The sequence below is a fragment of the Pelophylax lessonae genome, assembly GCF_965119305.1.
Source record: "Pelophylax lessonae genome assembly, chromosome: 11".
Classification (NCBI taxonomy): domain Eukaryota; kingdom Metazoa; phylum Chordata; class Amphibia; order Anura; family Ranidae; genus Pelophylax; species Pelophylax lessonae.
Genome location: NC_138778.1, coordinates 205547458 through 205563724, shown reverse-complemented (window position 1 = coordinate 205563724; position 16267 = coordinate 205547458). Strand labels below are relative to the sequence as shown.

Sequence of the window (16267 nt, the reverse complement as noted above, 5' to 3'; positions counted from 1 at the left end):
TCTTCCGGGTTTGGCGGCTCCGGCCGCGATGACGTCACTCCCGCGAATGCACGCGGGAATTTTCTTTCTAGCAAGGAGCCGGCAAAGATGTCAGCGGCTGCATGCAGAGCAAATATCTCCTAAACCGTGCAGGTTTAGGAGATATTAATTTTACCTACAGGTAAGCCTTATCATAGGCTTACCTGTAGGTAAAAGTTTATTGGCAGGGTATACTACCGCTTTAAGTAGTGCCGAATTGTGGCCAGTGGGGTAGAAAATATCCCAGACCCAGCATCAATGAGAATAAATATGGCCTCAGGGTTGGTGGTCAGTAGGAGAAGTAGTGCCCCTATTAGTCAGAGGAATAGTTTTCCATTATTGGTATCAGTAGAAGAAATAGTGAACAATTGATGGAGTCAGTGTGAGGAGTAGTGCTTCATATTGTTGGGCGTAACAGTTGGGTTTAATGCAGTTATATTTGCTTTTGCCATTCCCTGCACAGCAGCACTTAGACTGGGAAGTGGGAGAAGCATCTTGGAAATCCAATCAGCCTATTTATGGTGCATATGTACTTACAGGGAACATGCTAACTGCAGGAGAGAGCAGAGGGAGGACACTGATATCTCAACAGTATTTTTTTGCTCACTCATTGTCCAATCAGCAGGCTGTGGTGTATATTCTTCACCAATCTGTCAGACATGATATGGGCCCTAAAATAAATGTCCTGCCCCTTTTCCCCCTGCAGATTCTGGTACAGTAACCCTGGAGTCTTCACCCCGGCCCAGCTCACTGAAATAAAACAGACATCACTGGCTCGAGTCCTATGTGACAACGGTGACAACATTCAGCACGTCCAGGATGATGTGTTCCAAGTGGCTGTCTTTCCCCAGGACATGCGGCCTTGCAGTGACATCCCCGGCCTGGACCTGCGTTTCTGGAAGGAGTGCTGCGATGGTGAGCACAGGGGTGCAGTGTGATAATGAAAAATAATGTGTTAGCATTGTGACATTTTCACTTTAAGTATATGCAAACAAGTATTTCAGTCTTTATTAACCTGTATCAATGCATTATATGGGTAGTATTTTAGCAAACTTCATATAAGCTGTTACCTGCTTCTGTTTTGTAGATGCTGAGGCATGCAATTTACTCACTTGTTGGGTCCTAAGTGGGAGAGTCTGACCACTATGGTCACATGATCAGCCCCCAATAAGAGAACAACAGCTGGGCAAGCCAATCATACGATCAGGAATTGATATTTTCACTGGCTTCTGTGTACAATGTATGACATGCTAGAATGTTTTTAGCAGCTGCAAATGGAAAAGTACTTTTTAAAAACCCTAAACAGCAAAAAGCTTGTGTGCCAATCATATCCGTTATATCTTCTATCTGATGTAATGAGGACCTCTGATGTGATGGGGGCTGCTGGTGCGATAGGGGCTCCTGATGTGATGGGGACCTCTGATGTGATGGGGACCTCTGATGTGATGGGGGCTCTTGGTGTGATGGGGACCTCTGATGTGATGGGGACTCCTGGTATGATGGCGGACCTCTGATGTGATGGAGGACCCCTGATGTGATGGGGGCTTCTGGTGTGGTGTGGGACCTCTTTTGTGACGGGAGACCTCCAATGTGATGGGAGCTCCTGGTGTGATGGGTGTGGCGGAACCGTCTAGCACCAAGCTTGGGTGCTTCCGTCAAGATATAGCTTCCACCAGTCTGGACCCAGGAACCAGGTATTATAGCTGAATTTTACACTCAAGACTAGACGGCACTAGCTTAGATGCAAACTGGAACTCTCCTAATTGAAGATTCAAACAGAATATATAAGATCGGGTAGAGCCTAATCACATTACCCCAACAATACAAACTGTAAACAGGAGTATAATTAACATAGCTAAGGAACAGTTAACATAAACAGTATGCTAATCCACCTCTAGCAACTAATAGCTGACAGTGATCTAATTAACATGAGCTAATTAACAATTAGCCACTCAGACCTAGGTGCCCAGTCCATTTGGCACCCAAACAACCACCCTGGATATACAAAATACATTACACATAATAATTATAAGCATAAACACACATCTCACAATGGTCCCATAACAAGGTGAAGTGGTCACAATATTAATTACATCTCCAAGAGATAATCAGACAGTCAGACAGAAACAATAGGTGTCTCAATTAACAATGGAAATGCACACATAGGAGGCACACAATAAGACAAAGACACAACATAAACAGTGATCCCATCCCACCTGTCAAAAGTCTACAACAGTCTATAAGACAAACTCATCCACAGTTCCAGTAGTCTGGAAAAGGTGGAATTAATTTATCTTCATAGATTTCTTGAGGAATATTTTTGATAAATATTTCTGTCCCAAGTGAAGGAGCTTCTCCAACCCAGTCTGCATGGGGGCCACCATATTTCCTCTGATCATTAACTTGTACAAGATTCATATTACACCTTTTCATTCACTCCAGAAGCAAAGCTTTATTGTCAAAATTATTCAAAAATTAATCCAGAGTTAATTAATGCCTCGTACACACGCAACGATTATCGGCCGACCGATCGTCCGACTTTTGTCCAGAGTGGTGTTTTTGTTGGTTGGAATGTGCCTAGACTGCACACGAATTTTCTCGGCCAACAAAAATCTACTTCTGAAGTGATGTCATGTGCTGGTTTACTTTCCGTGTGTTTTTTTCTTCTCTGAGCATGCCCAGTCTTGCTCATCAGATTTTTGTCTGCCGAAATCTGTACTGACTGACGGAAAATCGGCCGTTGTGTTGACGGCCAACAAAAATTTTATAGCCTGCACACCAGATTTTTTTCGGCCGAAAAGTCGGAGTCGGTTGTCGGAAGCATCATACTAGCGAGCCGAAAATCGTCCGATCGGAAAATTCCCGGCCAATAATCGATGCGTGTGTACGGGGCTTAAGCCTTGCTCTTAGCATTCATCATGTTGTTGTCTATTATTGGAGAATGAGCTGCTCTCTCCATGGGCCATAATCAGTCAGTAGGAGACTTGCCTGTAGTCCTCTCCAAAAGGCTTCAAAATATGGGGGGATCCTGGTGTGATGGGGGACCTCTGATGTGATTGGGGCTTCAGGTGTGATGGGGGACCTTTGGTATGATGGGGACCTCTTGTGTGATGGGGGCTCCTGGTGTGATGGGGACCTCTGATTTGATGGGGGCTCCTAGTGTGATAAGACTTCTGATGTGATGGGGCACCTCTGATGTGATGGGGGGTTGTGATGTGATGGGGACCTCTGGTGTGATGGGGGCTCCTGGTGTGATGGGGCTTCTGATGTTATGAGGACCTATTATGTGAATGGGGGAGTCTCTGATGTGATGGGGGCTTCTGATGTGAACTTAAAGCGGAGTTCCAGCCATTTCACTCACCTGTCCAACGGTCCAGCGATGCGGCTGCCCGAAGCCTCGATCCTCTCCCTCGGCGCCGGCATCACTGCTGTGGGCACCCGGCTGTGACAGTTTGCGGCTTCACTGCCGGGTATCCACTGCGCATGCGCGAGTCGCGCTGCGCGTCTTGATTGGCCAGCAATCTTCTGGGACCTCTGACATGTCCCAGAAGATTGCAGGGAGAGAGGGGGAGAGGAGAACTTCCATTCAGGGTGCCGCTGCGCTCCGAGCGGAAGTGGGAGCGGGTACCTGTCAAAACTAGGTACCCGCTCCCCCCCCCCCCCCCAAAAAAAATGACATGCCAAATGTGGCATGTCAGGGGGTTAGAATACCTAAAGCGGAAGTTCCATTTTTGGGTGGAACTCTGCTTTAATTAATCAAGGCAGCTTTGTGCATCATCTCAGGCTCATTTTTTCCATTGATAAGTAACATTTACATTTTAGACCGGGGTGCCTCCATATTTTGTATACTTTAAAGGATGCCACCACTGAAAAAAGATTTTGAAACGCTGCTGTAAAACCCAACTGTTTCCCTTCTACCGGTGGCAGGGATCCCTTCTGTTTTGGGACATTGATTTTGGTTCCTGGAAAACATACAGAATATATACTCTAGTCTCTAGGGATTGGGAATCTATTTTCCTTCCCCCCCACCCCCTCTATGTGGCAGTTGGTGGAATTTTGTACATGTCGCCTGATCGGGACTTCAATCAGTACAAGTCATCAGCTCGAGTTTCCCCAAATTCTTCCCCGCCACTCTGCAATGTTTTATTAGCTGCTAAAAACTCTTCTTATGTGGTTTGTTTCGGTTATAAGACCTAAAAAGGAAAACTATCCGGACAGCGTGACCTGGCACGCCGCGCACTTCTCAGTTCTCCCTTTTTTTTTTTTTTGTTGGGTAAACATTTTTTGCAGTTGAAAAAAAAAAACTTTGTATCATTCTTGCTGATCTTTTTATAAACTTGTATCAACTCTTTAAAACTCTTGTTAAGTTTTTATAGATAAACGATGTTCAGATTTCACAATTTCACAACTTTTTTTCTCCTTTTTTTATGTTGCAATTTTTTTTTTACATTGGAATATGTTCTATGTGGTCAGTGAATTCTGACCGCACTTCTCTCACCTGCCTTCCATGGCTTCAGTATTGCACAGGTAAACAGGGGTTTACCGCATGCGATAAGGGTATCATGGTACTCATTTGCATAAATTATTGCATGCGGTAAACTAAGTCCAATTCACAAAAAAATATATAAAAAAGAATGATTATGTGGTATTTACCAAAAAACAAAAGTGCCGGTAAATACCGCATAAAAAGCTCTTAAAGGAGTTGTAAAGGCAGGAAGGTTTTTTATCTTAATGAATTCTATGCATTAAGATAAAAAAAACCTTATGGGTGTAGCAGCCTCCCCAGCACCCCCTAGTACTTACCTGAGCCCCATCTCTGTCCTGCGATGTTCACAAGTCTCTCGGCCATCCGGGACTCTCCCTTCTGATTGGCTGAGACACAGCTGCGGCGCCATTGACTCCCACGGCTGGCAATCAAAGTCAGTTAGCCAATCAGGAGAGAGAGGGGGCAGGGCCGAAAGGCAGCCCCGTGTCTGAATGGACACACGGAGCTGCAGCTCAGCTCAGGTGCCCCCATAGCAGGCTGCTTGCTGTAAGGGCACTCGATAGAAGGGAGGGGCTAAGAGCAGGAACGAGGGACCAGAGAAGAGCAGGATCCAAGCTGCCCTGTGCAAAATCAACTGCATAGAGGAGATAAGTATAATATGTTTGTTATTTAAAAAACAAAAAACTGGACTTTACAATGACTTTAAGTCAAATCACAAACCGACCAGAGCATTAAAATGCATGCAATAATTACCACTAGGGTATTGGTAACCGTATCACATGTGGTATTGGTCTAAAAACAGCCTGGGGTCAGGGGACCCCAAGGCTGTTCTTTGACAAATAGCTGGTTGCTAAGCAGTGGGCCCAGAAGCTGGCTGCCACGTCCTTAACAACGAATGACTCATCAGCTGGCAGCGGGCTTCCCTGCTAACAGCTAATTGTAAGAAAAAAGCAGACAATTAAAAAGTATGAGATTTTAAGAGGAAAGCCAGAATTAAAAAAAAAAAAATTACGTGGGGCCCCCCCCCCTAAAATCCATACCAGACCCTTATCCCAGCATACAGCCTGGCATATCAGGAACGGGGTGGGGTTAGGATAAGCGAGCAGGGAAGCCCGCTGACATCTGATAAGTCATCAGTTTTTAAGGACGTGGCAATAAGTTATATGTCAAAGAAAAGCCTGGGGGTTCCCCGACCCCCCAGGCTGTTTTTTGACAAATCCCAGTCCGCTCCTTAGCAACCAGCTCATTAAATAATGCGGTAATTACTTCTAAATCGAACAAATGCCGCATTCGGTATTTAACGGTAAATTCTTAGTGAATTGAACTTTCACAACTGATTTACTGCATTTTATTTCCCGCTATTTAACTCTTAGTGAATGGACCCCTGTGACTTTCTAGAGTCGCTGTGCCGACCGAGCCGTTTCCTCTGATTACAGGTTCTAGTTTTTCTATCACTGTAGGATTAGCTGTCCAGGGAGTAGTGAAAGCAAACACTGCTGAACAAATATACAATGAGTCTGAAAATAGAGAGCAGTCACCATACCTGCTCCAGATAAACACCCTACACATGTGCATGGGGGGTATAGCTCAGTGGTAGAGCATTTGACTGCAGATCAAGAGGTCCCCGGTTCAAATCCGCGTGCCCCCTTCACTTTTAAATTGTACTGTTTATTTCATATCTAAATAATTCAACAGGATTACATGAAAAAAATAGAAAAATATTAGAATAACTGGGGTTTGGTCAGGGGTTAAGTATAGAGAGATATGATTTAGAGCAAATGGTGACTACAGATCAAAGGATGTCTATGAGGCTCCGTTCACATATAGGCATTTCGTATCCAATTCTGCCCGGGGTTCCGAACCATTGCAAGTCGCTGGATGCCCGAACGATTCCCGTGACTTGCAATAACACCCCAAACGCAGCACGATTTTGCCTGACGAATCGCGGTAAAATCGTGCAAACAGAATTGTGGGACGCCTGACACCCAAAAGAAGTACAAGAACTTTTGGCATCTGGCGTCCCACGACTTGCAATGGTTCGGAATCGCGGGCAGAATCGTTTGTCGCCCAACGAATCGCTGTAAAATCGTGCAAACAGAATTGTGGGACGCCTGACACCCAAAAGAAGTTCTTGTACTTCTTTTGGGCATCCCGCGATTCAGTTTGCTCGATTTTATCGCAATTCGGCGGGCGACAATTGCGGCAAAATCGCGCCGTGTTTGGGGTGCCATTGCCAGTTACGGGAATCGCACGGGCGTCCCGCAACTTGCAATGGTTCAGAATCGCGGGCAGAATCGTTTGTCGCCCAGCGAATCACTGTAAAATCGCGCAAACAGAATTGTGGGACGCCTGACGCCCAAAAGAAGTTCTTGTACTTCTTTTGGGCGTCCCGCGATTCTGTTTGCACGATTTTGCCGAAATTTGTCGGGTGAAAACTGCGGCAAAATCGTGCCGCGTTTGGGGTGCCATTGCAAGTTACGGGAATCACTCGGGCATCCCGCAACTTGCAATGGTTCAGAATCGCGGGCAAAATCTCGGCAATTCCGCCCGCGATCCGAAACGCCTATATGTGAACAGAGCCAGAATCTATCTGCTTCATTATTCTGTTATCTTTCATATACAGTATATCTATACAAGAATACAAAGAAGCTTGCTCTCTTTTTTTTTTAAGTCTCTAAGGGCAGGGTGATATGGGGCTTTCAGTATACCCTATTAAGGAAATGGGCTCAGATTTTATGATGCAGATCTTTTAATTGTAAAATAAAATTAAATGCAAAAATAAATTAAAATAAAATAAACAACCTAGAATAAAATGTTGTCTGTGCCTGTCCTTCTTTATGATGGAAGACATATTGGTAGGGCGATGGACAATGATAAGGAAATCAGGCTGAAGCTTCAATTTTTAAAGGAAGCTCTCTGTCTACCGGGGCAGAAGAGGATGTAACAGGATGATGGCAAATTAAAATTCAGAATTGGTCAAGCAATAAATTACAAGAGGTTAGATAATATGCATTTGGGAGGCTCAAAGCTGCTCCTTCATCAGGGCTTGAACGCTGGCCACAACTGAAGATAATTCTTGACAGGTAGTAATAAAAACTGAGGATTAAAATGGTTGTAAACCCTTACATATACCCAGTGAAATGACAGGCCTCAGGTGATTCACAGAGATTAAACAAATCCTCCACCATAAGTTGTACCTGTTTATCTCTACATCTGTTCCAGAGTTTAACTTGTCTGAGCTCTCAAAAAAAGGGAATGGGGAGCTGAAATTACACACTCCAGAGCTCAGTGAGGAGAGCTCTGAGAGCTGATTAGAGGGAAGGGACACACCCCCTTCACACAGCACACAGGAACAGAGCTGACACAGAGCTAGAGCTCCCTCACCTGTGTCCTTTTTACCTCTTGGTGTCAGGAAAACCTTTCAGAAGTGATTTATGCTGATAGCAGAGAAATGAAGCAGCAGACAGAAATTACACTTGGTGCTCTGTATTAAGGCAAATACACACTAGAGATGGGCCGGACATCCCCAGATTTGATTTGCACCAAAACTCCCGAATGTTGCAAAAGTTCGGATCCGAATCATAAACTCTTTAAAAGTCTATGGGACCCGAGCTTGAAAAATCAAAAGTGCCCATTTTGAAGGCTTATATGCAGGTTTTTGGTCATAAAAAGGGTATAGGGGCCCCAATATTGCCCTAGGAGACATGTACCAATGCACAAAAAACTTTTTTAAAAAGATGAAACATTCCTTTAAATATAGCACCTGGAGGGTCCCCTTAGTCTGCCTGTAAAGTGGCACATCTGTACTGTGTATAGAACCTGCATAAACAATGGAGCCAGTCTGTATGATAAGGCCACAATTTAGTACACTCGGAGCAAGATTAGAGATTTTTGGGATAAATTATGGTTTCTCTTCTGAAGACTTTGGGTAGAAATAACAGGTGCTGAAAAATTGGGCTTTGGGTGTCGGGTGTGCCTTCACACTGTAACTCTATAGAGCAGGAATCTCAAACTGGTGGCCCTCCAGCTGTTGCAGAACTACAATTCCCATGAGGCATTGCAAGGCTGACAGTTACAGGCATGACTCCCATAGGCAGAGGCATGATGGGACTTGTAGTTCCGCAACAGTTGGAGGGCTGCCAGTTTGAGACCCTTGTTATAGAGGTACTCTTGATGAAAGCAAGAAATGGCCTTGCTGTAAAAAATTGAAATTTGACGCCCCGGTCAAACAGTTGCGCAAAAATTGGTAACATGACTGCCAGTTTGTTGTTTATCAGCGTTCTCACCTCTCTGTAGGCTCATGTTCCTCGCTTCCTCAAGCTCTGAACCAACATCTGAATCAAGTGATGGCTGTGCATCGTCAAGGAGCAAGTGGCTGACGCTGTGTTAAAAAAATTCAGCTTAATCCTGCATACCTGAGGCTGGGGCTATGGCAGGAGTAACTGTGGAAAATGAGACAGAATAAGCCACTCTGGCAGTTTCAGTGGACTGCACACTAGTCTCAGCTTGGGTGACGGAGGATGAGGAGGATGAGGATGGTTTAGTAAGCCAGTCCACCACCTCCTCTGCATGCTGTGGCTGGATAGCATAGGCAACATCAGTAAACAGAGGAAATGGTGCCCTGCCTGAGGACGGACCACATCCACCTTTGCCTGTGGACACATATGCTGCTGGCCCCCTCACAGTGCCATGGGAACATCTGCATCTCCTTGTTGGCCTACCAGACATGATGGGGGGGGGGGGGCCTTATTAACAAAATCTGATAGAAACTGGGAAATGTGTGATTAGATGCACTTTATTGCATGAAAAGTAGTGTTTGGTACACTTTAAATTGAGGACTGACGCTGAGAGAAATATAGAAAAATAAAAGAAAGGGAAACACCAGCATCACAGTCAGAAAAACTGCTGCTGACAATTAAAAAAAAGGGGGTAGGCCCACCCAAGTATAAAAATATTTGGGTGAGGAGAAAGGAGCGTCCAGTGTCCAGAAAAATGCAATTCTTGATGTAGAGTTCACAAAATGTTTACTGAAAATTCAAACCTGTACATCGAGTCAACACATTTTGAGGGAATGGACTCCCCCTTTTTCAGGGCTTTTAGTGAGTACTTATGGGTGGGGGTGAGCAGCAGAGTTGTCAGTATGATAGCCTGGCAACCTGTACTGCGAATACCTTAATCCTTTTTCTGTCCAGCATAATCTTCCATCATCTTCCAGGCTTTTTAAGCCCCCAAAACGCCTAGGCTGTATTCTGTTCTGTACTTACTCTTCACCGTGCTTTATGGTCCTTGGAAGTCAGTGGGCGGTGTGTTGCATCTGTGGCCTCCCTCTCCATTGACATTATGATGAGGTGTAAGGACACAAAATGTTTCCCATATATGAAATTATTAGAGGATTTTTATTATATAAATACTAATAAGTGACACTTATATTTAACTGAGTAAAACTGTATCTGCTTGAACCCAGGTTGTGGGACACAGGGTCAGTCTGATGCCCTCTCTTCACACTTCCGGAACCGACGGGATGAGGAATTTAGTTATAGTGACCGATTTAGTCCAGAGGACTCCAGGTAAGCCTGGCTATCACAATCATCAATCGTTTGATCTGTAAGAACAGATTTCTGTGAGCTGTGATTGGGGACAAACATTGGGGACAAAGAGAAGTAGCATCAGTTCCCTACACTTATTTGTCTGGCGATCCCTATTGATCTCTTTGCTGCAGTCTGTATTGAATGCTGGAATTGGGGTCTCTCCTTTCACCTCCCAAGTTGTGGCCCTCTGTTAGTCTTAACACCGAGCTCCCCCACATTGCCATTGCCCCTTAGTTGCTCTTTCCTTGCCTAAGTATCACATCAATCATCAGATCATCGACAGGATTGGGTCATCCTGTTTCCCAATTGTGGATTTCCTGATAAGCCTTTTACACTTCTCTCTTGTTGCCTCTGTGAACTCCCTTTCACATTTCATCAGGTTCTCATTAACCCTCCTGGTCCTTAAAGTTGTGATTATATGCATGTATGGAGGGAAAGAGAGATGTGTATAACGCAACCTTCAGTCAAATTTTCCAACAACCAAAACAATCGAATTAAATTCAGATGATATCACTCAGATGCCCCAATCTGTCATCCTAGCTGAATGGCCTTATTGTTTGCAGGTACAGGTCCGGTTGAATACCAGCTCCTCCGGTACATTAAAAATCTACAACAAAATGGCGCCGTCCGCACACTGTCTTGGCATGTAGCAAACCTTACTTGAGTAAAAATGGCTTCAGATTGGTCTGCTACTCCCCTCCTCAAGGGGTTAGAGGGGTTATCCCTTGGGTAGGAGACCAAGCTGAAGGATGGGTGCCATTTTGTCATATCCAAGAAAAGCAACTTCCTTCAACCAAGTTCAAGAACTTACAAAAGTGACCCGGTCAGTTCTGTAACAGATTCCAAAAGGAAGTTCTCTGCCATAGAAGAGGTATTATACTCCTCTGTCTGGTGTCCTGTGTCTCTTACATTCTCCTCTATTCCAATGTTGCATCCTCCATCAGACTTTACAGCATTCAACACTCCAGGAAGTGTCGGATGGCTGAGTCCCCCCAACTATGTTGTGGTTTCTTCCTCTAACCTCTTTTTCATTGCTGATTCCTGTAATGACAGACAGATCGGAGGAAGGAACCACAGCACGGGGGAGGGGGGTTGTTTGAGGGAGACAGGAATCCGACACTTCCGGAAATGTCAAATGCTATAGAGTCCTCTGGAGTGCTGGAACAAAGGGGAGGTAGGAGAGATGGACCAGCATAGAGGTGGGTATAATACCTCTTCTATTGCAGCTTCAATCCTCATCTTTTCGGAAAGGCATATAGCCTTGTGTCACATCTCTCCCCGCCTCATTTTTTTTACATCAGTCCTCTCTTGGCTTTAACACAACCTTACTCATCACTTTTCCAAATAGTAAGTGAACCAAGTCTTGTCTTTGTACCTTTGTATACTACCTCCCCGTTTCAGCTCTATGTTCTTCATCTTGTAGACAGGAGGAATATCTACAGGAGGACTCAGAAGATAACTACATCTCAACACTTGAAACGACCCTTGCGGCATTACAAAGCAAGGTGCGGTAATACTTAGTGGAGCTGAGCGATGCCTAGGAATTTTATTTTGTACACTGCCAGATAACTCTCTTGGCTTATAAAGCTTTTCTTAGAGTGAGTGTGTGTGTGTGTCCTAACCATAGACAATAGTCTCAACTCCCAAAGCTTTATGGGAAGACTGACGGGAGGTGTGGAATAATGCCTTTTTGTCAGTGAAAATACCAATTTGTGCCCTCCCACTGCAGTGTTTTGTGCTGGCAGAGCGAAGTAACAACCACGCCCCTCATGCTTTATGACCTCCCACTGCAGTGTACTGTGTCAGCAGACCTGAGTAACAACCACACCCCTTAATGCTTTGTGTCCTCCCACTGCAGTGTTCTGTGCTGGCAGAGCTAAGGAACAACCACACCCCTCATGCTTTGTGCCCTCTCACTGCAGTGTTCTGTGCTGGCAGAGCTAAGTAACAACCATGCCCTTCATGCTTTGTGCCCCCCCCCCCCACTGCAGTGTACTGTGCTGGCAAAGCTGGGTAACAACCACACTGCTCATGCTTTGTGCCCTCCCACTGCAGTGTTCTGTGCTGACAGAGCTAAATAACAACCACACCCCTCATGCTTTATGCCCTCCCACTGCAGCGTTCTGTGCTGGCATAGCTGTGTAACAACCACCCCCCTCATGATTTGTGCCCTCCCACTGCAGTGTCCTGTGCAGACAGAGCTAAGTAACAACCATGGCCCTCATGCTTTATGCCCTTCCACTGCAGTGTACTGTGTTGGCAGAGCTGAGTAACAACCACACCCTTCATGCTTTGCTCCCTCCCACTGCAGTGTACTGTGCTGGCAGAGCTGAGTAACAACAACACCCCTCATGCTTTGTGCCCTCCCACTGCAGTGTTCTGTGCTGGCAGAGCTGAGTAACAACCACACCACTCATGCTTTGTGCCCTCCCACTGCAGTGTACTGTGAGGACATAGCTGAGTAACAACCACACCCCCCATGCTTTGTGCCCTCCCACTGCAGCGTTCTGTGCTGGCAGAACTGAGTAACAACCACACTCCTCATGTTTTGTTCCCTCCCACTGCAGTGTTCTGTGCTGACAGAGCTAAGTAACAACCACATCCCCCATGCTTTGTGCCCTCCCACTGCAGCGTTCTCTGCTGGCAGAGCTGAGTAATAGCCACCCATCTCAACTAAAACACCCTTAAGCAGGAAGAGAAGGGTGTGTTTGACCAGGTATGTCACTGAGTGCTGATTACAGAGTGCACTAGGCCTAAATATGGTGCAAATGGGGCTGCACAGTCCTAAACTGCTGTAACATGAATGTGGAGGTAAGACTAGGGAAATAGAGGTTATTTGTACCATGTCTATTGGGCCTTTTTCACATGGGCCTAGCTGCTGATTTGCCAATGCATTAGATTGCTTGGTCAGCAGCATATGGCCAGCGGTGAGTAGATGGTCAGGGATGTGCTGCCTTCCAGCATGACTGTTTATAGGAAGGATCTCACAGTGAAATCCCGCTTTACCACACCACAACTACATCCATAGGACACGGTTGTGGCACGCCAGGCATGGCCCCATTCCCTTCTTTAGGGGTGCAGTGGCCGGCAGTATTTCCTGCCAACTACGACAGGCCCTGTTTTTTTTTTTTGCCAGCTCTACAAACTGCAGCAATGTATTGGGCTGTCCAGCAGCCATTGCCCGGTTTTGATATACAAATAAGGTGAGTTAAAAATGTGCCTCTTCTGTCTGGTTTTGCTTCCCAACAGTGCCCATGTGAAAGGGGACTTCTTTTTATCCTGTTACTTCACTTGGGCTTTAAAGAACTCCTGCACACCAGCTGAAAGTTAACATCAGGCTTTTAGAGTGACCGCCTGCTTCATTTTCTGACCCGTAGCAGGGAGGGAAGTACTAAAGTTGGCTTACTGCACTGAGGGTAGGTCTCTTTGTAGATCAATGTTTAGAACTTCAAGTTGTATAACAGGTTGGCCAGTCACCTTTTTTTTTTCATAATCATTTATGTTGATCATTTTATCTAGACAGCAATGAATGAATTACAGTGTATCTGAAAGCAATGTCTTGTGATTTTAGTATTTTCCCAGCAATGTCTTGTGATTATCGTACTTTCCCAGCAATCAGTTTCTTGTTTGTATTGCAATTTTGACCTGTCATCGTTCTGCTATTCATTTTGGATTTGGGGGTATTTGACATTTTCGCTCAAGGTTCAAATGAAAGAAATTCAGGTTTTCCTCCCTTAAGGGTGTTTGTAAAATGTAACAAGAAAAGCAGTGTTTATTTGACGTGCATGCCTTATCTGTGTGTTTAGCTGTCAGTCTGACGTTGCCTTTTAATTTTTTTTTTGTTCCTGTTCCATATTTTCAGGTGAGAGAAATGGAAAACCAGTTAAAGCAGCTGCAGAAGACACAGGTGGCCACAAGGGGGCAGCACCCATTACAATGATGTACTGTACCAGCATTGCACTATAAATGATATACGTTTCTGCGTGAGGACGGCTAAATGCCCGCAAAACCCTCATATTCAGTGTAGTCCTTCCTGACAGCCAATTGGGCTGAATGTAAAAAAAAAAAAAAAATATTGTATATATTCTGTTGTGTGTTCCGTCATTACAGTCTGATCCTCAAAAACTGAAGGTGCTGATCATACTCAGGAAGATGACATCTTTTTCTCTGATCCTCATTCAGCACAGATACAGAACCTGTAGAGTATTAGGTCTAACACTGGCCAACTGGCACAGTTTGAAAAGAACTAGGAAGGGTTAAATACTTTTTTCTTTTTTTTTTTGTAATATTGGTAGCTGTGTCCCCATTGGGGGGAATTCTGCTCGCTTCCTGTGTTGTCACCAGGACAGGGAATGAACATATATTTTCCATGATGGATAGACACAGCAATGAAAATCTGAGAGGATCTAACCCTTCCTCATCTCAAAAAAAAAAAAGGTTTTGACTAAAGATGGGTCTTGCAGAATTACTTTATTCTAATATCATGTCTGGGTATCATTTTAAAATGTCAGCTTTACAAATGTCTAAATACAACTATTTTTTGGCCTTCCTTACTTTTAACAGGGGAAAAATAAATGTTGTCCGTGTCTGTCCATGGGTCACCTAAAAACTCCTGAGTGGGCATGGACACCTGAAACTCCCATGCAGGCTGGGATAGTTTTATCTCCTAGGTGTGTGGGAACACCTGGAACTCCTAGGAAGACTGGGATACCTTTCTCTCCGAGGTGTGTAAGGTCACCTGGAACTAATAGGCAGGCTGGGATATCTTTAGCTCCTAGGTATGTGGGAACACCTAGAACTACTAGGCAGGCTGGGATAACCTTTATCTCCTAGGTATGTGAGAACACCTGGAACTACTAGGAAGGCTGGGATACCTTTATCTCCTAGGTGGCTGGGGACACCTAGAACTTCTAGGCAGGCAGGGACACATAGAACTTCTATGTGTACAGGAATTCCTAAGAAGACAGGGACACTTGGAACTCCTAGGATGGTGGGGATTCCTGGAACTCCTAGGATTTTGGGGATTCCTGGAACTCCTAGGATGGTGGGGATTCCTGGAACTCCTAGGATGGTGGGGATTTCTGGAACTCCTAGGATGGTGGGGATTCCTGGAACTCCTAGGATGGTGGGGATTCCTGGAACTCCTAGGATGGTGGGGATTTCTGGAACTCCTAGGATGGTGGGGATTTCTGGAACTCCTAGGATGGTGGGGATTCCTGGAACTCCTAGGATGGTGGGGATTCCTGGAACTCCTAGGATGGTGGGGATTCCTGGAACTCCTAGGATGGTGGGGATTTCTGGAACTCCTAGGATGGTGGGGATTCCTGGAACTCCTAGGATGGTGGGGATTCCTGGAACTCCTAGGATGGTGGGGATTTCTGGAACTCCTAGGATGGTGGGGATTTCTGGAACTCCTAGGATGGTGGGGATTCCTGGAACTCCTAGGATGGTGGGGATTCCTGGAACTCCGGGTGGACAAGAACACCTGTAAATCCTAAGAGGCAAGGACAGCTGAAACGCTTAGGCGGGCATGGACACCTGAAACTTCTAGGTAGACAGGGACACCTGGAACCTCAAGGTGGACAGGGAAACCTGGAACTCCAAGGCAGGCGAGGACATATGTAACTCCTAAGCAGGCAGGGACACCTGGAACTCCATGGAAAACAGGGACACCTGGAAATCCAAGGTAGGGACACCTGGAACTCCTAGGACAGTGGGGACACCTGGAACTCCTAGGACAGTGGGGACACCTGGAACTCCGAAGTGGGTGGGGACACCTAGAAACTCCTAAGTGGGTGGGGACACCTGTAACACCTAGGTGAACAGGGACACTTAGAACTCTTAGGTGAGTGGGGACACCTGGAACTCCTAGGATGGCTGGGACACTTAGGACTCCTAGGCGTGTGGGGACACCTGGAACTCCTAGGGAACATCTGAAGCCCCTAGGTGCACGGGACACTTGGATTTCTAAGCCGATGCAGAAACCTTGAACTCTTAGGTTGGAGAGCGGAAACACTTAGATGGGTGAGGCAAAGCCTTGAACCGTAGTGAAGTGGCTCACTAATGAATATCCTGTAGTAAGACAATGAGTGGCTCATTCCTTTGGATTAAACCAGAGATCTCCTTGCATTCATACTCTATTCCCATGTGTGTCTGTTTCCAGGCCCATGTATAG

At 45.5% G+C, this 16267-nt stretch overlaps 1 protein-coding gene across 1 annotated transcript in view; it reads left to right on the top strand.

The window, feature by feature from the left end:
- LOC309566450 (peroxidasin homolog) overlaps nucleotides 1-14217 on the top strand; it is an 81935-nt gene extending 67718 nt beyond the window's left edge. Inside the window, exons 17-20 of the mRNA XM_082271593.1 lie at nucleotides 725-933; nucleotides 9969-10071; nucleotides 11516-11597; nucleotides 13955-14217. Coding sequence (XP_082127719.1) covers nucleotides 725-933; nucleotides 9969-10071; nucleotides 11516-11597; nucleotides 13955-14032 — 472 coding nt within the window. The 3' untranslated portion in view covers nucleotides 14033-14217. The remainder of the gene's footprint in view (nucleotides 1-724; nucleotides 934-9968; nucleotides 10072-11515; nucleotides 11598-13954) is intronic.
- Nucleotides 14218-16267: the final 2050 nt, after the last annotated feature.